At 37.8% G+C, this 27,940-nt stretch overlaps 1 protein-coding gene across 5 annotated transcripts in view; it reads left to right on the plus strand.

Moving 5' to 3' along the window:
• The window catches only part of LOC106868876 (cilia- and flagella-associated protein 119), a 43,755-nt gene extending 17,814 nt beyond the window's left edge, over positions 1-25,941 (plus strand). For 2 of the 5 annotated variants that reach the window (XM_052970303.2, XM_089357204.1), the window contains 9 exons: positions 1,148-1,207; positions 3,673-3,704; positions 7,955-8,020; positions 10,238-10,407; positions 13,873-13,943; positions 18,814-18,930; positions 20,960-21,017; positions 22,708-22,812; positions 25,700-25,941. In XM_052970303.2, the coding sequence (XP_052826263.1) occupies positions 1,148-1,207; positions 3,673-3,704; positions 7,955-8,020; positions 10,238-10,407; positions 13,873-13,943; positions 18,814-18,930; positions 20,960-21,017; positions 22,708-22,812; positions 25,700-25,893 (873 nt within the window). In that variant the 3' untranslated portion in view covers positions 25,894-25,941. The remainder of the gene's footprint in view (positions 1-1,147; positions 1,208-3,672; positions 3,705-7,954; positions 8,021-10,237; positions 10,408-13,872; positions 13,944-18,813; positions 18,931-20,959; positions 21,018-22,707; positions 22,813-25,699) is intronic. The other 3 variants (XM_052970304.2, XM_089357207.1, XM_089357205.1) reach the window with 2 other exon arrangements.
• The last annotated feature ends 1,999 nt before the right edge of the window (positions 25,942-27,940 follow it).

The following is a 27,940-nucleotide window of genomic DNA, read 5'->3' on the forward strand; positions in this document are numbered from 1 at the left end:
TGAAAGTCTTCTTTTCTCTTCCCCTCAGCTCTTTGGTTAAACTCTTCTTTGCCCATCATTTCATCTGCATTTACACCCATATCTTTCGCGGCGTATTGCAGCAGATCTTCATCACTATTTATCAAATACTTGGCAAGTGTTCTCCTTTCACTCTTTATACAATGGTCTATACTAATTAGTCCTCTGCCACCATTCTTTCTTTTCATATACAGTCTATTTACGTTTGCTTTAGGGTGTAGCGCCCCATGCAGTGTCATCAACTTTCTCGTCCTTCTATCCAGTGTTGATATTTCCTCCTTAGTCCATTTGAGGATGGACGCACTATATCTGACCACCGCAACTGCCCAGATATTCATTGTGGTAATCAAATTTTTGGCATTCAGGTTGGATTTCAACACCATCTTTACCTGTTTTGATACGCCTCACTGACCTTCACTTTCATTTCTCTGTGTAGAATGTTATCCGGCTCCAAAATCCCTAAATATCTGTACCCACTACTGTCAGGCCCACCCATGGTCTCTCCTGATGGTAACCACAATCCTCTGCCAGATGCTTTCTTCCCTCTTTTCATATTAAGTATTGAGCATTTGGTAATCCCAAATTCCATACCGATGTCCCTACCACACTTCTTGACTGTTTTGGTTAAGGAATCTATCTGTCTTTCAGATTTCCGAAACAATTTCAGGGCATCCATATACAGAATATGGTTCATTGGTAACCCATCTTAACCTTCCTAAGTGTCATTGTTACGGGTATTAGTGAAATTACAAATTGTAATGGAGAAAATGAGTCACCTTGGAAGATTCCCCTTTGAACTTCTCCAAGGAATACATTACTTGAATACAAATAAGGTTTTTCACTCTTTCATGCTATGCATCTGAAAATTTGTGATGTCAGCAACACCAAATATCTGCAGGCATTCAACGAGCCAAGAACGAAGCATCATATCATATGCCTTCTCAAAGTCGATCCAAGCCATAGATATGTTTGTATGATGTTTTTTTTTGTTTTTTTTAATGTTTTTTTAAAAATGATGATTATTATTATATGTTCATGTGTTCAGACATAGTTTAATATTCTTCTTCTTGGTATGATATGAAGAAGTTTAACTGCACAAGAATAATTTTTGGGAGTTGTTTTCATATAGGAAGAAAATAAAGATTTATTTTGGAAGTTTATTAAAACAAAGTTAACAGGAAAAGAAAAGGTTTGTTGTTAGATAAATTTTCTTTTCTTTTCCTGTTTTTGTTTTGCGTTTTTTTTTGTGTTTGCACACATTTAAAATATGGTGATCATTAATGCCCATCAAATCAAGGACTATTGAAGGTGACTGTATTTCTTTGGAATTTAGTGACAAAACAGGCATACAAAAAAAAAAAACATTTTGAAGCATAATACATGAACCTTGTAGGGAACAAAATATGAACAATTCTATAGAAAATAGTAGTCAAGGGTAGTGCTAATGACATATTTACCAAAAACAACAAGAAAAACACCAGAGAGATAGAGAGAGAGGGAAAGAGAGAGAGAGAGAGACAAAGAGCAAGCGTGGGGTAGAGAGAGAGAGAAAAAGAGAGAGACAGACTGAGAGTGAACGAGGGAGATGGAGAGAGAGAGAGGAGCAGACAGACAGAGAGCGAGCGAGGGAGATAGGGAGAGAGAGAGAAAGAGAGAAAGAAAACCTTTGTCAAATGAAAGTACCAACAGAAATTTGAGTGAAATTGCAGTTTTGTGTTTTGCAAAAAAATTTGCAACAGACAAACTCTTGCTATGGAACATTAGTTAGATGAAAGAAAGACCACATGACTGGACTATATGAGAAAAGAGGTGTTTTGTATCTGAAGCTGCTATACAACCATGAAAAGGAAAGAAATGATCTGCTTGTACATTACCAAAGCAACTGGAGGCAGCTCTCACTGATGCCTATAAGGAAACAATGGACAAGGAAGGGCATATGGTTCAATATCTTCATTTGCTTTGATGTTCGTTTCTTTTCCATGTTGGTATGTGTGGTATTATGCAAATGTAAAATGTTCTAAGCTCAAATACAGTCGTATCAAATTTGGTTCATATCCTACCACGTTGAATAAATTGAGTACCAGTAATATATTATGGTCAATTGAAATGACTAGCTTACTAATTATCATTATCTCCATTTCAGTGAACATCTCTCAGTTTAACAGCTGTTTTATCTTTTTAGTTGCTAACTCTATTAGAATGTCTGTTGATTAGAATATTAATATATTGGCTTGGAAGAAACGAAGCCAGTATGCTCTGCTGGATGGGTAATGTCAGTGTGGATATATGACAGTGTAAGTCATTTGAGAGAAAAACTGGTATTTGAGGCATCAGATGTAGTGTGCAAGAAAGGAGACTGTGCTGGTATGACCATGTAATCTGTAGGAATGAAGACAGTTACATCAAGAGGTGCCAATCTCTAATTGTGGAAGGAACATGTGGAAGGGGTAGACCCAGGAAGACTTGGGACAAAGTGGTGAGAAAGGATCTGCAGATGCGACTCACAAAGGGGATGACAAGGGATCAAGATACCTGGCAGTTTGCTGTGCTTGAAAAGACATGTCAAGCTAAATAAAAGTGTGGTTGTCCTTGCATGCACACTTGTCTCCTGCATCCCTCTCTAGCTGAGCATTCCTAATCTTGCAGGCTCACAGGTGCTGGTGCCATGTAAAAAGCACCTGTACTGGTGCCATATGAACGCACCCTTACTGGTGTTGTGTAAAAGCACACAGTACACTTTGTAAAGGGGTTGACATTAGGAAGGACATCCAGCCTTGGAAACCATGCCAAAACTGACATGGAGCCTGGGCAGCTCTTCAGCTGGCCTGCTCCTGTCAGACCATCCAACCCATGCCAGCATTGAAAATGGACGTTAAATGATAATGATGATGATGATGATGATAGATATATTAATTTTGGAGTATTGATATTATGAATGGTGTGTTTTGATTCTTGATGATTATAGTAAACCTTGTTCGAGGCTTTGTGAGTCATGTGACTGTAGATACTGTGAATTCTATAGGTTGACTGTCTATAAACACATATATAAACGCTATCATCATATTAAGCCATCTGACAGATTAAGGAAGACTGTTACCCCTGCAGACTATAGCTAATAATCCATAGATGGGTTGTTTCCTCCATCTCTATCTACCACCCATACTGAAATAGCTCTTGCGTCATTTCTTTCTAGCCACTTGGAGGGTGTGTGTTGCCTTATGCTTATCTCTAACATAAAAGTTGGTCACAGAGGTTTTTTTATGTCCCTTAACCCAACTGGTGTGCCCACCTATTTCCTTCTGTGATCATCTGTATAGTGTATCTAATTGCCCTAAATATTTTCAGCTAATCCTGTTGCCTCATAAGTACATCCCTTTGGAACTCTTCCTTTGTCAGCATTTTTCTTATAAAAATGCAGAAATTTAAGTCTGTATCAACCAGAGACAGTCAACAGTATACACTGGTGCTATACATCCTTTTCTGTCTAAATGATTTTGAAAGATTATTTCGTAACTTTGCTTGAATCATGTAATAATTAGTCTTGTAATATTTAGATAACTCATACACTGACTAAATAATTAAAAAGAAGTAATGTTTAACTGTGCTTAAATCTTGAATTAATTAGCTATACATTAACTGCTTCATTTTCTCTAGCTATCTTCTTTCACTGGCAGAGTTGTTGTTTGGTAAGTTTATTGTTAACTACATCTAATTGAAGTATTTTGTATCTATTGCAACTCAGCAAGCAGCACTCTAACTTTTATTCTCAGCTAAAGAAGCTAACACAGCAGAACATTACTATAGCATCAATACACACAAATACAACAATATCCCACATGTATTTAAACAAACCATTGACATATCAATATAAAACAATATACAAGGCAATTGCAACGCCAAGAAACATCTAAATATACTACAACATTAGAACACTACAACAATACCAACATCCCAGAAGCATATAAATACATGCTGGATTATGTAATATGTTATCTGAAAAAAAAAAAAAAAATGAGGTGGTCATAGTTGGAGTGTTTTTTGATCATAGTTTTGCTTGATTCAGAGCTAACCTGGGATAAACAAAAGCTAGCTGACATCAAGCAGTTGTAACATATATGAGAAATATAAATTCAGTTAATATTCTTTGATAAATGTGCTTGCTGAATGGTGTAAAGTGGTCTTTTGCCACTGTTGTATCTGTCTTTTGACGATGGTTGTCACTCTGACAGATATTGTTATATTCTGAAGTCGTCGATAGAATAGTTCTATCTGGCACTGTACGACCCCCCACTCACCCCAGTCGTACAGTGTTATTGTCCTCAAAAGGTTGGATCAATATAACGCTCACTCAATATCATCGTATAATTAATTACTATATCAGCACAGACACGACTATCAATACAGTCTACATGTACTTTTGACCGTCAAACCTTCTCCCGTCGACTGGCTACTTGTCTATTTATAATGGCTGGCGACCACCACTTTTTACCAGGTAGTGGAGTGTACAGTTTCACTATACAACATCTCCCAATTTAATTATTTTATTTAACAATCAGTTTCTTTTATTCATCCTACCTTCTTTATATATATATACTCACTATCTTTTCTTCTTAGGGTCTACTTTTAGAAATTCAGTGTCTTTTTTCCTTGCATGTGTGATTTTGACTTGTAATGGTGTTGGAACCTGAAAAGTGTCATATTGCCAATCCATCAGTATTTCAACTCTTGTTGGTTCCTTTTTAATAACCCTTTCCTTAAGCTGATTTCTGTCTCCTTTCCATTCCATTTCTACTTCTTACATCATACATCAATCTTCCTATGTATGTTACAATTTCTCCTTTTTCCCAGTATTTCTTACCATTTTTGAACGTACTTACATGTACTTTATCGCCTAATCTAAAGAATTTTTACTAGGATGTGTTTTTTCTTCACTGGTAACAGTTTATCGAATACTGACTTTACATTTCTGGCAAACATTAATTGCTGGTGAACTTCCTTTTGGCACATTTAGATTTGGAGCTACCCTGTATACCCTTCAGAATTGTTGGCTCACGACCTCATCTGTGGCTTCCTTATAAGCTTTCTTTAAAGCTCTCTTAAAAATGTCCGCAAATTGTTCGGCTCTTCCATTCGATCTAGGGTGATATAGTACTATTGCTTTATGTTCTAACATGAACATCTTGCAGAATCTTTTAAACTCACACGATACAAACTCTGTTCCATTATCAGAGACAATAATATCTGGTATACCAAATCTTGCAAACAGCTTGCATAAGAAGTTTATTACCGTATATGAGGTTGGTCGTTTACACTACGTGACCTCAGGCCATGTTGTGTAGCTGTCCACCAGGTTTTAAACTTTCATGTCCATGCTTGGCCAGTATACAAAACTTCACATCAACGCTTTCATTCTCGAGATGCCTGGGTGTCCCACGTGAAACTCTTTCAGCATTCTCTTCTGTAATGTCTGTGGTATGACCACCCTCTGAGCATACATTAGTACACCATCACATATAGAGTGCACTCTCACATCTCACTTTATTTCCTTTTGTTGACCACAGTCTTCTATTTTGTCTCATTAATAAATTTGTCATTTCTTGCGTTTCTTTTTATTTCTTCCAAAGTTACTGGTTGTTCACGCACGATGTTCCTTATCACTTTTTTTGTTTCAGTTCATCGACCTCGTTTGACTACTCCGTTTATGCTATTGCACCAAGCGCTTATGGATGTATCCCATAAATTAAGTTTCTCCATACATTCGGTGCCAAATAAATTCAGGGATTTTTTCAACACATAAACATTCACTTTTTTTGGTTCGACCTTTAAACATTATATAACAAACGCTTTTGCCTGTGAAATATAATTTTCTTCCCATAACACTGTGCGCTACTTTGTTTGAACTACATAATTTTAGTTTATCCATTTGTTCCCATGTTTTCTTATTTATGATCATATCACTTCCCATGTCTAATTGCATTCTGACAGTAGTATTTTCAATTTTCACATTCAAGAATTTTCTGTTTGTTATAGTTACAACTTTTTCTGCTGACAAACTATTTATTTTTTCTTGTTTCTTCTATTTTTCTATCATTCTAGTTTTGTAGTACAATCTTATGTCCTGTAAACCCGCAGAGAAAACAATTTGCTTTTTTATACGGACGTACTTTTTGCAGGTGCATCTCACCACATGTCATACATGGGTCTACATCCCGATACTTTTTCTGTTTTTCCAGCAACACTTTATTTGTTTTCCAACTTTTTTGCATTGGTCTTATGTGGAAACACTCTTTCCATTGAATTTCTTCCATGTCATGCCTTAATTCTAATATCCAGTCACATTCTTCCGACAAAGTCAAATCCTGGTTCATTTCCAGTTTTGATAGAATTTTCGTTTGGATTTCTGCATTCCTTCTATCTTTCATTCCTTATGCAAAAATCAAACACTTGAAAGAATCTGAAGTAAGCATATCTAGCCTAAATCTCACATTCTTTGTTGACTCTGCCTGTGTAAGCAGTGAAGTCTTCATTTTCACTTTTTTCTGTGTTTAAACATTTCTATTTCGTATAAAACAGTGACCTCTTTTCACTAAACAATTTGCTCAAAATGTCAACTGTGTCAGTGAAATTTATGTCGGACGCTTTTTTGGCAATATGAAGTTGCTATACTGCTGTTCCTAGTTTTCTTAAAACTAGACACATTTTCATATCCTGACATTCCTTTACAAAGATTTGTTGAGATCTTTGAAAGTAAGCCTTGAAGGTTACTCCTGACCTGTGACCATATTTGAATTCTCTTATGGAATTTGCTACATGGTTAGGGGAAAACAAATTCTCCAGATTGGTTATCGATTTCATTAAGTGTAACATTTGCTGCTGCAATCCTTGTTGTTGTTCTCATTGTTCCTTGAGTTTTTGTTGTTGCTGTTTTTGCAACTCAACTATCCCAGCTAACAAGTCTTCCATATTTTATGATTTTCAAAAGTTTGCACAACAAGATTTTTGTTTCTTTTTTGTTGAGGTATTTAATTTTCCACATGAATTAGTTTAAACTCTCTGTGTGAATGTTTTTTTTCACTCCACGTAAATTTATTTTTCCTCGTCGCCACTGTTGTAAAGTGGTCTTTTGCCACTGATTGCATCTGTCTTTTAACAACGGTTTTCGCTCTGACAGATATTGTTATATTCGAAAGTCATTGATAGAATGGTTCTATCTGCCACTGCACGGCCTACAGTGTTATTATCCTCAAAAGGTTAGATCGATATAACATCCACTCAGTATCACAGTATAATTACTATATCAGAACAGATATGACTATCAACACAGTCTATGCGTACTTCCAACCTTCTTCTGTCGACTGGCTACTGGTCTATTTATAATGGCTGATTGCTACCACTTTTTACCGGGCAGGGTGTACAGTTTTGCTATACAACACAGAATCATTAGCATACTGGACAAAATGCATAGCAGCAATTTGTCCATCTCCGAACATTCTGAGTTCAAATTCCATCAAAGTTAACTTTGCCTTTCATCCTTTCGGAGTCAATAAAATAAGTACCAGCTGAGCATGGGACAATGTAACCAACTTACCTATTCCCTTGGAATTGCTGGCCTTGTGCCAAAATTTGAAACCAATATTTTTTTGATAAATGAATGAACGCTACAAAACCCTATTCTGACCAGTTAATAATTATCTTTAATCATGCAGTATCAAATAGTTAACTCCATTTAGATACTATTACACTGAAGAAATATATATGCATTTATTGCTATATTTAGAGAAAGAAATCTTTACTGTTGCAATTTATTTAAATAATATTTTAGAAAAAAGAATTTGCTAGTATAGAAAAAAATTCTGCATATAAATGGAATGTTTTGGGATTTGTTGAATAGTATATATATTTTTATCTTTTGTTGTTTATGTTGAAATAACCACAGGAATGACTTGAATGTTGAACAGTCACAAGCACTTATAGATGCTCCAACGCTGAATGATGTGAGAGAGTAAGTATTTATCTTAAAAATTACATTTCATCATACTGTCGTTTCTGAAGGTTCATCATTTGATAAAGGAAGCAGTTAAATTGTCAACTTTGCCTTTAATTCCTCCAGGTCCAATAAAATATGGTACCAGTCTAGTAAGCCTCATCAGAAATAATTAATCACTGGTATTGGTACGCAACTTTAAATTGAGATCTATAAAATATTTAAGTGCTGTATTAACACATCCATGCTGGTGTTGCATGAACATACCTGTGCCAGTGGCATGTAAAAAGCACCCAGCACACTCTGTTAAGTGGTCGGCATGAAGAAGGGCATCCAGTCATAGAAACCATGCCACAACACACAGTTGGAATCTGGACAGCTTCTTGCTGTCCAGCTCCATGTCAAACAGTCCAACGTCTGCTCTCTATACTGGCATGGGTTGGACTGTTTGAAATGGAGCTGGCTAGTAGAGAGCTGTCCAGACTCCAACTGTGTGTTGTGGCATGGTTTCTATGACTGGATGCCCTTCCTCATGCTAACCACTTAACAGAATGTGCTGGGTGCTTTTCATGTGCCACTGGCACAGGTATGTTCATGCAACACCAGCATGTGTGGCACCAGTACCTGAAAGGACAAGCCTGTATGTGTGGAAGACAGCAATTTTACTTAGCTTCACATGTCTTATCAAGTACAGCAAATTGCCACATCTCCCATCCCTTGTTATTTCCTCAGTGAGCCCCAGCATCTGAAGATCAGAAACAAACAAACAAAAAAAAAAATAGATAGGATATTCAGAAATAGAAATAGAACATGTCAGTTTCATGAAGGCTGATGCAGGAAAAGAACAAAACTGAGTCTATAAAATACTTTTATACATTGTTTACATTTTATATAATTGCCATAAAATGTACTCAAAAATGTTCTTGTCACTGTTCCTCCTCCCTTAAAATTCTTAGGTTGTATGTGTACCCTGGGATTGTTGTTGTTGGTACTCAGTCGCTAACGACATCTAGGGTTCCAGTTGATCCGATCAACGGAACAGCTTGCTCGTGAAATTAACGTGCAAGTGGCTGAGCACTCCACAGACACATGTACCCTTAATGTAGTTCTCAGGGATATTCAGCGTGACACAGTGTGACAAGGCTGACCTTTTGAATTACAGGCACAACAGAAACAGGAAGTAAGAGTGAGAGAAAGTTGTGGTGGAAGAGTACAGCAGGGTTCGCCACCATCCCCTGCCGGAGCCTCGTGGAGCTTTAGGTGTTTTCGCTCAATAAACACTAACAACGCCTGGTGTGGGAATCGAAACCGCGATCCTATGACTGCGAGACCACTGCCCCAACCACTGGGCCATTGCGCCTCCACACCCTGGAATTAGGTAACTGGTAAACATACCCTACCAGAAAGATCAAAACAGTTTTAGCAATAAAATTAGAGGTATTGAATTTCTTTTAATATTTTTAATACTGTTGTACTTGGGGATGGTCATCTTTTGCCAATTAAACACACACACTATTTATTTGATCTTCACTTTAACTTTAGTATTATTATTTTTAACTTATATGTCTGTCAAAGGTCTTTTGTCACACATTCTGTGATCTCTTAAGCAACTCCTAAGGATGAAATTGAATAGACAGAGTAAGAGGGGACACATGGCACAGAGAGTCATTGAAGATGTTGCAGAATATGACAAAAGAAATTTAACAGGCAAATAAACTGAAAATAATAATAATACAAGCTCCAATCTGATCTGGCAGAGTTTCTACAGCTGGATGCCCTTCCTAACGCCAACCACTCCAAGAGTGTAGTGGATGCTTTTACATGCCACCAGCACGAGGGCCAGTCTGGTGGTACTGGCACCATTTGCGCATGGCTGTTGCCAGTACCACCAGACTGGCCCTCGTGCTGGTGGCACATAAAAGCACCTACTACACTCTTGGAGTGGTTGGTATTAGGAAGGGCATCCAGCTGTAGAAACTCTGCCAGATCAGATTGGAGCCTGGTGCGGCTATCTGGTTCGCCAGTCCCTGTCAAATTGTCCAACCCATGCTAGCATGGAAAGCGGACGTTAAACGATGATGATGATGATGAAATAGAAGATAAAAAAATATGGGAAAAGATTATCATCCTTAGATATAACAATATCTGTTTCAATCTTGCAAAGCAAATACATAAAACATTAAAAAAAACACATTTTTAATACTTTCTCTTTCAATTCTTTTTGTTGATCTTTAGTATTCTTGCTGAAATTTTCAATCTCACTAATTATGTGGAGGATCTCCAAGAAGAGATTCTGCTTCACCTGTATGTATATACTGTGCAATATGCAAGGGATAAAGAATTCTCAACTAAACAGTTGTCTGCTTATTTTTCAATTGTGAAAAATGTTCATGAATTCTGTGTGGGTAAGTATTTTATTTTATTTTATCTCTTTATGTCTTTTAGTCATTTTGGTTTTGATGCTGTTATCAACTATTTCTAGACAGAGATTCTATTGGATATTAATATATAACAAAGTTGGTCAATTATAGTTAACGATAGGCGTAGGAATGGCTGTGTGGTAAGTAGCGTGCTTACCAACCACATGGTCCCGGGTTCAGTCCCACTGCGTGGCATCTTGGGCAAGTGTCTTCTACTATAGCCTCGGGCCGACCAAGGCGTTGTGAGTGGATTTGGTAGACAGAAACTGAAAGAAGCCCATCGTATATATGTATATATATATATATATATATATGTGTGTATATATATATATATATATATATGTATGTGTGTTTGTGTGTCTGTGTTTGTCCCCCCCAACATCGCTTGACAACCGATGCTGGTGTGTTTATGTCCCCGTAACTTAGCAGTTCGGCAAAAGAGACCGATAGAATAAGTACTAGGCTTCTAAAGAATAAGTCCTGGGTTCGATTTGCTCGACTAAAGGCGGTGCTCCAGCATGGCCACAGTCAAAAGACTGAAACAAGTAAAAGAGTAAAGAGATAGTTTTTGTATCAAAGTCATGTTAGGGATGCCACATACATAGTTCCAGTACTAGAGAATATATTAGGGACCATCACACACAGTCTCAGTACCACAAGTATATTAGGGGTCACCGGATCCAGTATTACAAATATGTTAGGGAGTAACACACACATGTGCATGTGTGTGCACATGCACACAACACATGCAGAGTCCCTACATTACAGATATGTTTCGGTTTTATCTGACACCATATTATATAATCCATAGTACATAATCTGGCAATTTTACTCTTCACTGTTTTCATGTATAAGCTCTAATATCATGTTGCTACCTTCTGAGTAGATGATCATCATAAATCAACTGCATAATAGCTTTGATAATTAGATATTTGCCTGAGGTATTTTCCTACATAGACTACACAGTTATTGAACTCACAATTTGTCAATATGTCTAGGCAATCTCATTATTTTTTATTTATTTATGTGCCATTTCAAAGTCTAGCCAGGTTCATGAGCCCAGATTCCCGGTTTCTATGGTGTATGTGTTCCCCACTAGCTGGACAGGACGCCAGTCCATTGCAGTGTTACTCAAGAAACAAGAAGAAAGAGTGAGAGAAAGTTGGAGCGAAGGAGTGCAACAGGGGTCGCCACCACGCCCTGTCAGAGCCTCGTGGAGCTTAGGTGTTTTCACTCAATAAACACTCACAATGCCCAGTCTGGGAATTGAAACCATGATCCTCTGACTGTGAGTCTGCTGCCCTAACCACTGGGCCATTGTGCAATCTCATTAGTTTAGAATATTATGTATAGACTGTAGGGCAGTATCAAAATCAGTTGCCTGCAGCAGTATTAGTTAACATAACAATAGGATGCTTATTTGTACAGTATTGGACTATGTGTACACAATACAGGACACTATATCAACATAGTACAGAATACTGTATGTCCCATATTAGATGGCTTATAACCCACACTTAAAGAAATTGTTTCAGAGAGTCAACTTGCAATCTATAAACATTAGGTCATGGTTTGGATTTCTGGTAAGTGGTGGTTCAGGTGCTGCATTTCTCCTTAAAATGAACTGCAAACATCTTTTTACAAAACTGTTTCCTAGAATTGTTACTAGTTTTTTTTTTACAAGGTAACAACGTGTAGCAATAGCATATCGTGTGAATGACATCTGTCAGATGGAAAATTATGCCACAATGCTTGACCATGTATATTAACATAGTAATCAGTTGTATACTAAACACCATGTCTTATGTTTGTTATACTGTGTTGCTGTGGAGGCGCAATGGCCCAGTGGTTAGGGCAGCGGACTCGCAGTCATAGGGTCGCTGTTTCGATTCCCAGACCGGTCGTTGTGAGTGTTTATTGAGTGAAAACACCTAAAGCTCCACGAGACTCGGACAGGGGATGGTGGCGAACCCTGCTGTACTCTTCCACCACAACTTTCTCTCACTCTTACTTCCTGTTTCTGTTGTGCCTGTAATTCAAAGGGTCAGCCTTGTCACACTGTGTCACACTGAATATCCCCGAGAACTACGTTAAGGGCACACGTGTCTGTGGAGTGCTCAGCCACTTGTACGTTAATTTCACGAGCAGGCTGTTCCGTTGATTGGATCAAGTGGAACCCTCGACGTTGTAAGCAACGGAGTGCCAACAACAACTGTGTTGCATTAGTTTGAAACCAACAACTATTGAGGTTAAGTACCTTAATAAAAATTAAATTTTCAGTGTGATGGACTCTCCGGTCAAAGACAACGCATGAGTGTTCAGTGTTTACTGAACAACCTGCACAAATGATTTGCTTATAGTGATTAAATGTATTTGATTTGCTGTACATAAGCTCATTCCCTCTATCAAATACCCATTGCCTGTACAGGTACATAAGTGTGTCACATGTCAGGTGTTGAAATGATTGCAGAGCAATGTGAAATGAAGTGTTTTAGTTTAAGGGCAGAATGCACCACTCAGTCCAGGAATTGAAACTGTGATCTAGCAATTGTGATTGCAACACCCAAACCATTAGGCTATGCACCTTCAGTATAATGTTTATTTAATTGATACAAACAATCAGTTTTTGGTTGAATAGTCATTCTAATTTGATGATATAAGACACATAATCTAGTATAATATGATATAATGTAATGTTATATAATGTTGGTTAACAATTTAAAATGGTGATATTGATATAAAATTAAAGTAACTTTATATTTAAAATTTTACTTTTACTTGTAATTAGAGTACTTTTGAGACAAAAATTCCAGCTATCAATAAATGAAAGATAACTATCATTAAATAAATGTTTTCATGAAATCAATCTAGATTAATGATTGTTTCAGAATTTAATTGACTTACACATATTGGTATATTTCAATAAAAAATATATTAGCAAAGGTGTTAAGCATTTTTTTTCTTTTGAAATAGGATTTCCTAATGATGTGAGTTTTAAAATAAGTTGATTGTGGGGAATGGTTACAAATGTCAGGTGAAAACAGGATTTTAAAATTTCTTCAAAGGTGAGATCAGCCTATCTGGTCTAGGTCTAATTTAGAAAAAAAAACAACCCCCAACACTTAATATTTATATTTTAAGTCAAACAATACAATTTTTCTAACCACGTTTATTTGGTCGACATAAAACAAAACTGCCAACATTTAACATTTAAACTAAGTATAATTTCACTAATAACATTTAGTGAAACACATCCAGCATGTAAAGTCTAATCTAAACAATACAATTTAACCAAAAATGCTTATTTTATATAATTTAAACTAGAACAACCAATTATTAAATTTTGAGTTAAACAATACAATGTCATTTACTATTTAATTTCATAGCAACAAATCATTTTAATATGTTAAGACATTGCACTTCATCCAAAATCTATTTTATCCTTTTCAGAAAACACCTTTGTTAGAATTGATAAAACGTTTGACTATTTTGAGGAAGTCCTCATCCGTCATTGTTTCCTGGTAAGTTAAGCTCTCACTAATATATGTCATACTATAACATTACCTCTAATACAAATCATACAGTCTATGACACTTCTCAATTATGTCACTTTGTCTACGACACTCTTCATGACATAAATACTTCTAACACACTCTTTAACATATGTTACATTATTTTTTAAGTTAAACTTCTTCTAATGTCTGTTATATTGTCTATGATACACTCTCTACTATATGTCACAGTGTCTGGTTACACTCTCCATACTGTATGCCACACTGCCGATATCAGTTGCACATTGTTTATGACATGCCCCCAGTATATGTCACAGTATACGTGGAAAATAATATATTTTGCATTATCTGTGACTTCTCTTATACAAGGCCCACTCTCTATGAAATTTCCTCTAGTACATGTCATGCTGTGTATGTCACAGTGTATATATGTTACACTCCCTCAAATACAAATCATACTGTTCATGATACCTCTTGTAATATATCTCATTCTGTCTTTGACACTAATTCATCCTAATGTATGTTACAGTTCTGTGTATATTACATTCCCGTCAGTATTTGTCACAGTGTGTACTTTGATGTAGTTGTGTGTGATTAAAATCAAAATGATAAAATATCATTAGAAAACAGCAAAAAAGTGAACATTAAAAATAGCTGTTAAAACTTGTTGCTGGTTTAAAACCTGTTGTTTAACCATTAAATCTAAGTGCTTTCAGGTTTATAACCCTTCATCAGGCTTATCCTTGTTCTGCTCGGTACTTTGTGACTGGATATATAGCATTATGAGTCTTTACTCTTCTGGGATATTAATTATGTAGTTCCACATTTCCATTGTCAGTTAAAGTTTAGACAGTATCACGTGACAACTTGCTGGGGCTGCCTACTGGACCCTAGCAGCAGGAAATTTAGACAGTGTCATGTGACAACTTGCTGGGGCAGCCCACTGGGGCAGCCTACTGGAGCCTAGCAGCAGGTATTTAAAGGGAAATTTGACAAGACAGTCAGTCGGACGCTGACACTCATTGATGCTGCATCAAAGAGGCCAGGGAATAGAAGAAAGAAGACATGCACACAACACCAGAGCTGAAGACACCTCCGAAAGGGGGGGGGGCCCGCCACGTCAATATGGGAGAGGAGTAGGGGCCGAAACCGGATGTGGTTTCTCCTGATGATGTCTTGAGCTAACTGGATCCTATAAAGGAGCTGTTGTGGTAGCAGACCACGAAACATGGTTGAAATTCCTGCTGTTCAAGGCAGTGTTCTGCTTTTTAATGAAATGTGACTCTGCAAAGTTTACAGCACTTGTGAGTTTGCCTAACTGTTGTGTGTCTTAGGTTTTTGGAATAAGAACATTGTATTCTTGCATATGGTAAGAGGTGACTAAATGAGGTGGGCATCAGGAAAGGCATCTGGTGTTAAAACTGTTTCAAAAAGTCCTGTCCAACCAATGTCAATGTGGAAGTGTGATCAGAAGTGAACTATAGGTGCAGGAGTGGCTGTGTGGTAAGCGGCTTGCTTACCAACCACATGGTTCCAGGTTCAGTCCCACTGAGTGGCACCTTGGGCAAGTGTCTTCTACTATAGCCTTGGGTCGACCAAAGCCTTGTGAGTGGATTTGGTAGACGGAAACTGAAAGAAGCCCGTCATATATATATGTGTGTGTGTGTGTGTGTATATGATTGTGTGTCTGTGTTTGTCTCCCCAACATCGTTTGACAACCGATGCTGGTGTGTTTATGTCCCCGTAACTTAGCGGTTTGGCAAAAGAGACTGATAGAATAAGTACTAGGCTTACAAAGAATAAGTCCTGGAGTCAATTTTCTCAACTAAAGGTGGTGCTACAGCAAATGACTGAAACAAGTAAAAGAATAAAAGAATAAAATGATGATAGTGATGATGATGATGTGTCCAATTAACACCTGCATTTGTATATGTTTTTACTATGTTACTCTGTACTAACTTCTATAATGTTTATATATTCTGATATGTAATTGCTGCTTTGCTGATCTATTTTATGTATGTCTCTATATATTGGAATATTAAATAATAATTGACTTTTTCTTTTAACATATTAATTAGATATTGCCCGGATTATTCATTCTCTGATTTGATTAAAAATCAACTAAAATGGCATGTTTCTTGTGTTTTGTCCTGATTTGATGACAAGTGTTGTATCTGAGTCAAACTGTGCTTTGTTATTCTGTCAGGAAAATTAGTCTTCATTAGACAAGTTAAATCAATTGATCTTCCATTTGTTCACTTAATATCGTTGGCTGAAATAATCCTAGTTTTCTTTGTATCCCTCTTCATTTTCTTTCTACAATTATCTTTGCTATTTGTGTTTTTCTTGAGATGAACACACATTTCACAAAACATGGCTTGTAGTCTTTGGCAGACAAAATCTCTCTAAAGATTTTCGATACTGATCTTGCTTGAGTGATTGTGTCAACTCTGTTCAGACAGTAGACAAGTTCTTTCATCCTTACATGGTATTTCAGACTTTGTGAACATTTAGAATTTGATACCCCTCTTGCAGAACTAAAGATTGGTTTACTCTGACCTGGTGAAGTCGAATAGGCTGTTGCATAAATTTGAAGATGTTGTTGAAAGGATTAAATGTCTTGTGAACTTTCATAATCACATCTCAATACTTGGTCATCAAAAATGTGCTGCCTATGTTTTTTCAGTGCAGTGTGAGGAACCATCTGTTGTTGCAATGCTGCATGTTCCATATTATTCAGTGCTAGGTATCTAAGATCTCATTGAATTTGTATCCAATTGGAAGACTACTGGATTGTTAGCAGATGTAAAGAACATATTAGCAGCGCAGAACTCCAAAATGGAGATGTGGCTTGTTGAGGGAAGTCTATTGCAAGTGTGTGTTCTCTTTCTAGCTGTGGCTGGACAATTTTATATCTTCTGTTGGTGATATTCTAGTTTACATGGAATTAATGCCTCTTGTGTGGAGGCACAACGGCCCAGTGGTTAGGGCAGCGGACTCGCAGTCAAAGGATCGCGGTTTCGATTCCCAGACGGGTGTTGTGTGTGTTTATTGAGCGAAAACACCTAAAGCTCAGCGAGGCTGCAGCAGGGGATGGTGGCGAACCCTGCTGTACTCTTTCACCACAACTTTCTCTCACTCTTTCTTCCTGCTTCTGTTGTACCTGTATTTCAAAGGGTCAGCCTTGTCACACTGTGTCACGCCGAATATCCCCGAGAACTACGTTAAGGGTACACGTGTCTGTGGAGTGCTCAGCCACTTGCACGTTAATTTCACGAGCAGGCTGTTCTGTTGATCGGATCAACTGGAACCCTTGACGTCATAAGCGATGGAGTGACACTCTAATGCCTCTTGTGGAGAACAATCAGTTGTCAACACTTTCCAGAGGTACTGTTATGATTTTAAAGAGAGTTTTGAGTAGCCATGTAAGGAACCACTCTGATTTTCAGCGTGAGGATTTGTAGCATGTGATGATCAGGTGTATTTTGAGTCATCCTACATAAGGAGGGATTTTTTTTTTGTGGTGGGGAAGAAGGAGGGGTTATACGCTATAAAATCTTAAGATGGATGAAGAATATACCTGGAAGCTTTTTGATTATTCTGGTTCCTCACAATGTTGGTAAGTGTATGTATGTGTATGTATATATATATATATATATATATATATGTATATACATTCACATACATTTATATAAGGGCATATATATATATATATATATATATATATATATATACATATATATACATATATATATTTCGTTTTTGCATTTGGCTTGCAAGATTCTTTATGTGAATTTGTGTTGAGGCATATTTCACAAAACAACTATTGAAGAGGTTGCAAGAAGCAATGAAAAGTTTAGCCAAAATAAATATAGATGAGTGAATGGAAATCGAACTGGTGAGTGTGTTAATTAATAAGGCATTAAAACAGAATGACTCTTCCCAGACACAATAACAAATATATATATATATATGTATATACACACGCACACACGCACACACACGCACACACACGCACACACACACACACACACACACACACACACACACACACACACACACACACACACACACACACACACACACACACATATATAATGTTTTTATTCTTTCATAATTGGTTAATGGGTTCCTTGGTTAACTGGTTGTTGGGTTGCTTATATATCAACTATGCAGCTTTCAGGATGTTTTAGCAAAATTAGCCCTTACCTGACATTGCTATCATATAAGAAAAGGTATCGACTTCTCATCCATGATGTTATGTCCACGGCATATTAAAGGCCATTATCAAGATGGTGATCCTATATTCTGGTACCTGTAAAATATTATGAATATTGGTCCTTTATGGAACACTGTAAATTCCTTTTCAATGAGTGTTCCAATTATGTCCATAACTTCTTGGATGTATTTTATAATGATGGTTATCAAATACCATTTTGTTGCTTGTATTTGCATTATTATTTCCATTTGTGCAAGTTGCATTGTGTATAGTGTATGACCTATAGGAAAGTGTTTGAACTTGTCGGATCTTATCTGGTGGTTGCTTGCTACTTAGCTATCAGAGTATATTAGATGTAGATTAGCTGGGTGTTGGAAAATAGGTAATTTGGCAATTTTTCTGCTGATGTATATGTTTTACTATTTGTGAGTGTCCTCTAATATATCATTTACACATAATATATAAATCACATTTAACACTTTCTTTCTGAGACATATCACAGTCATTGGATAAATTGATTGGATTACATAACCATTGGTACACCCTATCTGTATAACAAACAGGATGACTGCAATCTCATCCCATTTGAGCACAAACTGGATCAGGTTTTACTAAAGAGCAATAACTGACTGCTGCTTATTTATTGGTTTGTATTTCTAGCGTCCGCCATATAACATGGAACTGTTTTCAATATCAGAAGCAAGAAAGATAGCCTATCACCTGGTTGACACATATTTTAGACACTTTAAACTCTACAAGTATGCATTCACTCCTCAGGTAAGTCTATCCCATTACCTCTAAAAGCTGTTCTCTTCTAAATCACTCTTATTTGTTCCCTACTATGGCAAGATATAGTGGAGGCACAATGGCCCAGTGGTTAGGGCAGCGGACTCGCGGTCATAGGATCGCAGTTTCAATTCCCACACCGGGCGTTGTGAGTGTTTATTGAGTGAAAACACCTAAAGCTCCACGAGGCTCCGGCAGGGGATGGTGGTGAACCCTGCTGTACTCTTCCACCTCAACTTTCTCTCACTCTTACTTCCTGTTTCTGTTGTGCCTGTAATTCAAAGGGTCAGCCTTGTCACACTGTGTCACGCTGAATATCCCCGAGAACTATGTTAAGGGTACACGTGTCTGTGGAGTGCTCAGCCACTTGTACGTTAATTTCATGAGCAGGCTGTTCCGTTGATCGGATCAACTGGAACCCTTGACATCGTAAGCGACGGCGTGCCAACGACGATGGCAAGATATGAAGAGATATGTCTATTTGGCCTACTATATACTTCAGGCTAGAGATTCTAATTTTATCTTGGAAGTGAATCGAATGTGCAGTATCAATAAGCTGCAACTCCAGCTAAAACATGTATCTACTACTCTTGTGTTCACTTCTGGGGTGATATTGTTTTGTCTAGCTCTGAAATAATTGGGCCGTTTTTTTTTTTTTTAACACTATACATCTTTAAAAGGATTTTCCTGGACAATAAATTTCAGCTCATAGCATTTAAGCAACACATGTCCCTTAAGTATATGGTATTTGCAATATTTACACTATGAAGCTGTTACTATTACATAACACACACACACACACACACACACGTGTGCGCATGCACCCACACAGTACACACATGCTCGTGTGCACACTCACTCACTCACACACACACACACATACACACACACACACACACACACACACACACACACACACACACACACACACACACACACACAAACACACACACAAACACACACACACACACACGCATACGCGCACACACACAGACACACACAGAGAGGGTATTTGAGCTAAATTTGATGACTTATGTCTCTTTGTTTCAGGAATAGCTTGAGATATTGGTAACTAGTCAATGGTGTTGGAGAGCATAAAGATTAAAATTGTAGTTGAGAAAAAGTTACCTGACATGGAGGCCTGGAATCCATCTGAATATTGGAAAATGTGTCATGATAATTTGCGCAGGATACCATGACTGCTGTTCAATGTTCTGTGAACACTGTAAAGGTTGTAAGATGTGACATGGACAGCTGCAACAGAGACTACAAAGCTATGGTCAGCAAGAAGGGACAAAGCTGATGTTCTTACTTTGTCTATGTGTTGGAACTCATCTAATAACTGATGAACAGTGCCTTAGGCTCAATTCAGATGGCTATGCAAAGCTGCTAGAGACTGTGGTCAGACCCTGGTTGGAGGGGGTTGCTCCTGGAAGGCATACCTATAGAAGCAGGATTCACCACCTTGCCATAACTCTGGAAAGAGTCAGAAGTGGTTGTCAGAGAATTTCTATAACCTCTTCTGCCCTAATTTCTGGCCTCCTAATTCCTCCATATAATCCATCATATGGATTATGATACCCTTGATTACTATGTGTGGGGTACAGTTGAGAAAGATATCAACCACTGTGACTGCAACAGCAAGGCTCAGATCAAGGACATGTTTCGAAGACCTTCTCAGAGACACAGTGAGGAATGCATGTGCAAGATTCCAGATCTGTCTTGAGGCTGTGATGGAAGCAGAGGGCAGTTATTTTGAGTAAACTGTTATCTCCCAGCCATAATCTATCCGATATCTTTTGATTTTTTAGAATACTTCTATATTTGGATGGGATATTGTGTTTTGCTTTCCTTCTATGCAAACTGTCAAATTTAGCCTGTACACCCTGTGTGAGCATATATATATATATATATATATGTGTATATATATGCAGATATCTATATTTATGATTTATGTGTATGTTTCCATAGCACAGATGTTAATTTATGAATATTTTATTGATCACTTTATCAATATTAGGTGATGCTGGATTTAGTTTTGAGCTATGTTGGAGAGTCTGATTCTGCTGTAACCCAAGGTAAATGGCAATTGCTTATGTTTTCTCTGTAGTGATATGTGATGCCTGATTCTACAAATTTATACATCAATAGCAATTATACCTTTATAATGCTTTGTAGTTAACTATGAAATGTTGATATGCATAAATAGTATTTCTCAGACTGAAGCCTCAGAACTCACCTCAGCTCAAGATATAGTGGTTTATGTCATTTTATAAACACTATTTATTTAGTTTTTGTTGATGTAAACTATCATTGGTTTCCTCTATGAAATGATAAGCCTTCATGAAATATATCAGAGTTGTGTATTTAAGAATGATCAATGTGTTGGTTCCTCCTTTATGGCTTAATCAGTGGAAGGATGGCACAAATGACCAGCTGTAGAGCCTCTAAGACTGGTAGGAAGTGTAAGAAGAAATAATAACTCATGGTTTGCTATACTAGTATGCCTTAACTCAGCAACGCAACTCTTGTAAATCTAGTTAACTGGAGAGCAAAAGATATCATTTTGTATACCATAACTCTAAAGTATTCTCACCTTTCAAACTGCAGTCAATTATTTTGGTCCTTGCTAAAGGATTCTTCTCCAACTTTGTGGAGTTCTCTTTCCTTCCTCTTCTAAACAATGATGTCTTTGCAATCAGTACTATTATGGAGAAAGTCTCCACTTTTATGCTTGCTTTCCATCTAACTCCACACTAAATGCCTTAGCCATTCTTCTCCAGACCTACTATACCTCCAGATGCTTGAAGCAAACAAGGCCACTTACCCGGACAACTTATCTTTCATTTACACTTAAGTGTCGCAGCCCAAAACTTGCCTCTTATACTCCCCAAACTCTACAATACAATCTCTCACTCTGTACGAAGATATACTCTGACATTTGAAGCACAACTCAGCGTGTCCCATTTTAAAGAAAAGCAACCCCTTTGATCCAGCCGACTGTCATCCTATTATTTCTATCTCTAACATCTCTTAGGCAACAGAGACTGCCATTAATTTCGATGTTCTCCAACACATTGAATATCTTTCTATCCTCAGTGACCGCCAGTTTAGTTCCCACAGACCCAGACTTAATGGTGACCCACTTTCTTATGTCACATATCAGTGATTTCTCGGTTTAAAGAAGTTTAGAAAAAGCAATGCTGTCGTCCTAGACATCAGTAATGCAAACACTCATAAATAAGTAAAACTAAATCGAGGTGTAGTTTAAATAATATTTTGTTTGTAAGGTGTTTACTTATAGTAAATAGTTGTGAATCAGATGTAAAATGGTTATCTTTCTGAAACATTGTTTTGGAAAATTCTTCAAGACCTGTGCCCAGCGACGCCTTTCTGGCACTTGTGCCCGCGGCATGTGTAAGGACTTTCGGGTGAGATTGTTGCCAGTGCCCCTGGACTGGCTCTTGTGCAGGTGGCACATAAAATACACCATTTTGAGCATGGCCGTTGCCAGTACCGCCTGACTGGCCTTCGTGCCGGTGGCATGTAAAAGCACCGACTACACTCTCGGAGTGGTTGGCGTTAGGAAGGGCATCCAGCTGTAGAAACTCTGCCAAATCAGACTGGAGCCTGGTGTAGCCATCTGGTTTTACCAGTCCTCAGTCAAACCGTCCAACCCATGCTAGCATGGAAAGCGGACGTTAAACGACGACGATGATGATGATGATGATACCTTCTCTTTTTCATTTTTAAAATTTCAAATTTAAGCCACAGGTGTTTCATTGGAGGAAGGTAAATCTGAAATTCAAGGTTCCGAAGAAGAAATTTTAAGCCCTGAAAAACAATTGGAATTGTTAAGGAATTCTGAAAAAGGTTTGTTAGCTAACACTTTAAATAGATAGAGATAATTTTCCATACTGTTAACTTAATATTTAGACTATATATCTACAATATTTATATTTACACTACATTTTGATTTTTTGATTGGTATCAAAACAAAGAATCATGGAACTGCTAATACAAGAGGTTGCTTAATAAGGAAATTTATGAGAGCGAGGGCCTTCTTCATACAGAATCAACAGAAGGACTAGCCACTGAAGTTCCTATCTATGGAATCAAAAATGTGGTTACAGATATGAGGATAGTTGGACTACTTCATAATATTGTGGTCATGTACAATCTATTACATTATATAACACAATATTGCAATGACCTGTATGTTGTTACTCATTATATCTTGTCTCATGTTAAGTTACATAATACAATGTTGTATTATAAAATTTCTCTGATGTTCTGACATCCTTCTCCCTTCTAGATCTCTTGTCATCTCTCATCATCTTTCACCTCTTCTCCACCATTCTTGAAATCCTTGTGCCAGCAATAAATAGATGCTCAGCTCATACAAGGTAATCCATAAGCTGTCTGGAACATTTCATGAGTTTTTGTAGTGGTTTTGCTCAGTTTAACAAAACTTTATTGCATAGCAAGCTTCTAAATTGTCTTCTCATCCTGACTGCATTCTGCAAACTAGTCAGCTATATGACAAACGGTGTTTAGTGGGGTCTATTCAAAATACTCTTACAGCCAGTTCCTTCAATCTTGGAATAAAAAAAGTTGACAGGTCAGCTTATTAGCTGTAGTTAGCATCTATCAATCTTGAGAGGCCTTAGATCTGTGCTCGAAGAAACTGTGTCAGCTGGTGATGGTGGTGCAGCATCTGTTGTGGCTGTGCAAGACCACAAATGGAGTGACAGTCATGCATACAGTGACTGCATTTACACTTACCTTGTATTATGTTATGTTGTATATACATTATACAATAGTAGGCATAAGAGTGGATGTGTGATAAGTAGCTTGCTTACCAACCACATGGTTCTGGGTTCAGTCCCACTATGTGACACCTTGGGCAAGTGTCTTCTACTATAGCCTCAGGCCGACCAATGCCTTGTGAGTGGATTTGGTAGATGGAAACTGAAAGAAGCCCATCGTATATATGTATATGTGTATATGTTTGTGTATCTGTGTTTGTCCCCCCCCCCTCGCCAACATCGCTTGACAACCGATGCTGGTGTGTTTACACCCCTGTAACTTAGCGGTTCGACAAAAGAGACCGATAGAATAAGTACTAGGCTTACAAAGAATAAGTCCTGGGGTCGATTTGCTCGACTAAAGGCGGTGCTCCAGCATGGCCGCAGTCTAAGGACTGAACCAAGTAAAAGAGTAAAAGAGTAGTGTAAAAAAAGAAATGCAAATAGAGTTATGCAATGTGAAGATGTTTCCCAGGCAGCTTATTGAAAACGTTCGATCATACATCTTGGTCAAAATGCTGAGCTCATTTGGCCACTTATTGATATTCCATTGCTTGCTAAGATTGACTACTCACCCTTATTTCTTGGCTGTGATATTTAAACATGTGGAGGCGCAATGGCCTAGTGGTTAGGGCAGCGAACTTGCGGTCATAGGATCGTGGTTTCGATTCCCAGACCGGGCGTTGTGAGTGTTTATTGAGCGAAAACACCTAAAGCTCCACGAGGCTCCAGCAGGGGATGGTGGCGAACCCTGCTGTACTCTTTCACCACAACTTTCTCTCACTCTTACTTCCCGTTTCTGTTCTGCCTGTAATTCAAAGGGTCAGCCTTGTCACACTGTGTCACGCTGAATATCCCCGAGAACTACGTTAAGGGTACACGTGTCTGTGGAGTGCTCAGCCACTTGCACGATAATTTCACGAGCAGGCTGTTCCGTTGATCGGATCAACTGGAACTCTCGACGTCGTAAGCGACGGAGTGCCAACAACAACATTTAAACATACTGGGTGAGTCAAAAGTAGTGCCCAATTCCTGTTTTAGAGTTGATATGTATCATCTCCTAGTTGGGAGATACTTTTGATTCTTAATTCTTGTCTTATGGTTTGGGATATCAAAGAGTATTAACATGATACTTGGTTCAGGTTTAGTAACTTCCAAAACTGTCAGTAATAACCTGCAAGACAACAAAGAAACTGGGTGCTGCTTTTACTCACCCTGCATTTTATATCTTAGTCAAAATGAAGAGGCACTTCTCTTGATCTTTGCAAACTTCAGACTGCAGAGATTGATACAGTCAATGTTCTGTTTAAATGTTGATTTCTGGAGAAAAAATTTGTGTGGTCAGTATTTGAGATCACCACATTATCTGACTCTTAATGATAACTAAACAATTATTTCTTTTCTTATCATTTCATCTTTTAATTTTGTTTGTTTGTTTGTTTGTTTCTTTTTTTATGCCTCCATTCCTCCCTCCATCCCTCCGTCCCTCCATCCCTCCGTCCCTCCATCCCTCCCGCTCTACGTCCCTCCCGCTCTCCGTCCGTCACTCCATCCCTCCCGCTCTCCGTCCGTCACTCCATCCCTCCCGCTCTCCGTCCGTCACTCCATCCCTCCCGCTCTCCGTCCGTCACTCCATCCCTCCCTCCGATCGGCCTCCCTTCCGTCCGTCCGTACCTTCCCCTCTCCCTCCGTCCTTTTCTTTCTTTCTTTCTTTCTTTCGTTCTTTCCTTCGTTCTTTCCTTCGTTCTTTCGTTCTTTCGTTCTTTCTTTCGTTCTTTCTTTCTTTCTTTCTTTCGTTCTTTCTTTCTTTCTTTCTTTCGTTCTTTCTTTCTTTCTTTCGTTATTTCTTTCTTTCTTTCTTTCGTTATTTGTTTGTTTGTTTGTTTGTTTGTTTGTTTGTTTGTTTCTTTCTTTCTTATTTCATCTCTCCGTCTCTCTTATACACATTCTAGAAAAAGCTAAGGCATATCTGAGAAACATGATCACAGAATTCTTACAAGGAAAGATCAAAGAAATAAAATTGTCAGTTCAAGGAAAGTTGAAAGATTCTGAAAAAATAGTGAATACTAAACTGGATGAAGCTGGTTACAGCCGTTACCTCAAAAAAGGAAGACCTAGACTCGGCAAATCTGGAAGAACAAACTAACAAAAACCTAAATAAATTACTATAACATAATATAAATGGAAATATAAATGCGATGGCATTTTATTCTTTGCTACGGTAAATAATAATAATAATAATAATAATAGTGCTCATGGGAACTGCCCATATCCTACGTAAAATACTGTCTATGTGATCTCAAATTTTAAAACAAACACATAATTTTCTTATGGTTTCATAAACATTCTCTAGAACAACACTATGTACAAATCGAAATATATGGTACCCTAGGCATAACACCTACATGAACTTCTAACTTGTTGTCTCTTGAGGTCTCTGGGTGAGACTTGGACAAAGCAAAAGTCAAACATAAAATAATAATAATAATAATAATGATAATAATATTAATAATAATAATAATGATAATAATAATGATAATAATAATAATGATAATAATAATAATAATAATAATATGCAGTACCAGGCAGTGGCTCTCATGGCTTTTGATCTTAACTGATTGAAAGTATTATTATGTACATTGTTTTGTCTTGGTATAAAAGATGGGCTACAGCAGATATTCTGCTTAATACCACAGATAGTTGATCATGTCCCTTGGTTGCTGACGATATGTGCATCTCTGATCGCGAGCAGAAGTAGTAGGGGAGCATCATAGCCATGTGTTGTGAAGAATTCTTTGGGGTTTGAATAATTCATCTCTGGAAACATGGGTGTTTTGTTCATCATCCTTAAACAAACCTTATTCAGAGACCTTTTGAGCAGGATGGGCTACTCAACCTGAAGGAAATTCTAACTGGGCCCCACCTGCAAGGTTATGTTCTGCTTATGTTGATATAAGATCACTATGTTGTGCACATATGGTTGTGATGCATGTTGAGCGATTACCTGGAAAAAGTATGGCAAAGTGGCGGACGAAAATTACCAGCATTTTTCTCATACTTTTGTTTTGCAATTCCGCTCTACTCAGTCTATCAACTTGTCCTAAATGTCTTTTTAACTTTGTTTCTCACAAATTCGTGTACGCCAGTATGGCTTTTTTACATTCTGTTTGTTCTCTTCTTTTGTATCCAACTCTATCTGCAGCAACCAAAGCTGCAACCCAAATAATCTTGTTAGTTGCAGTTATATTTCTCGTCTAGTATAGCCCAAAGACCGAATCTATCTTTCCGGTTTCAACTTTGAGCATGCGTCGATCAATGTACCTCAGATTAGTGGTGGTGGTGGGGAGGCTGCTTGATCCTGGTCTTCTCTAATATATTGGCACAGCGTCCTCACCGTGTCTTGGTCATCATCATATTCTTATGATACAGCTCTTCCCATTATGTCTGCTTCATTTACTGAGAATGAATTTACATTTACACTTTGCTCTATGTTTTCACTGTTGCCATTCATTTCCCTGTCCTCGATGGGTACGTTATCTGTTGGTGAAGTATTATTTCTGTTTTCAACTTTTCTTTTTATCTCTTCAATTTCCATGTCTGTTAACCACCCTTTTGCTCTTATTGCTCTTATCTAGTCGGCTAACCATTTCTCACTTATTTTTAAGGGACCTATTTCATTCCATTTTACTTTCATACGTTGTAGAAATCTCCTTCTACTGGGTTCATACCTGATCCAGTAGTCAATTCCTGTTCGGTTTGCCTCCTTATCCCACCTTCTTCTCTGCCTCTGATTTTCTGTATAAGCAGTCTCTAGATGACGACTGGGCCTGCGCTGCTCAACCGCAGGGCACCTGCCGGGTGAAAGGCTTTCACTTTTGGTTCCAGCCTCATTAATACCATTATTTGGTACCTTTCTTTTTTAGGCATTTTCATTCAACATTGAGGTTTGTGCTTTAAGGTTAGCCACCAGCCAGTATTTTTATCGAGACACCATCTCTAGTAAGATCATCAACGATTGAGTGAGAGAGCAGTGCATACCATGAAAGTGACACTGGGGTAAAATATACGAAGCTCAGTGTACCTATCATGACTACCCGTCTGATAAGGGTACACCAGGCACATGCATCACAACCATATGTGCGCGACATCGTGATCTCATATCCAGATAAGCAGCACATGATCTTGCAAGTGGG

Source organism: Octopus bimaculoides, chromosome 9 (assembly GCF_046866305.1).
Source record: "Octopus bimaculoides isolate indiv1 chromosome 9, ASM4686630v1, whole genome shotgun sequence".
Taxonomy (NCBI): domain Eukaryota; kingdom Metazoa; phylum Mollusca; class Cephalopoda; order Octopoda; family Octopodidae; genus Octopus; species Octopus bimaculoides.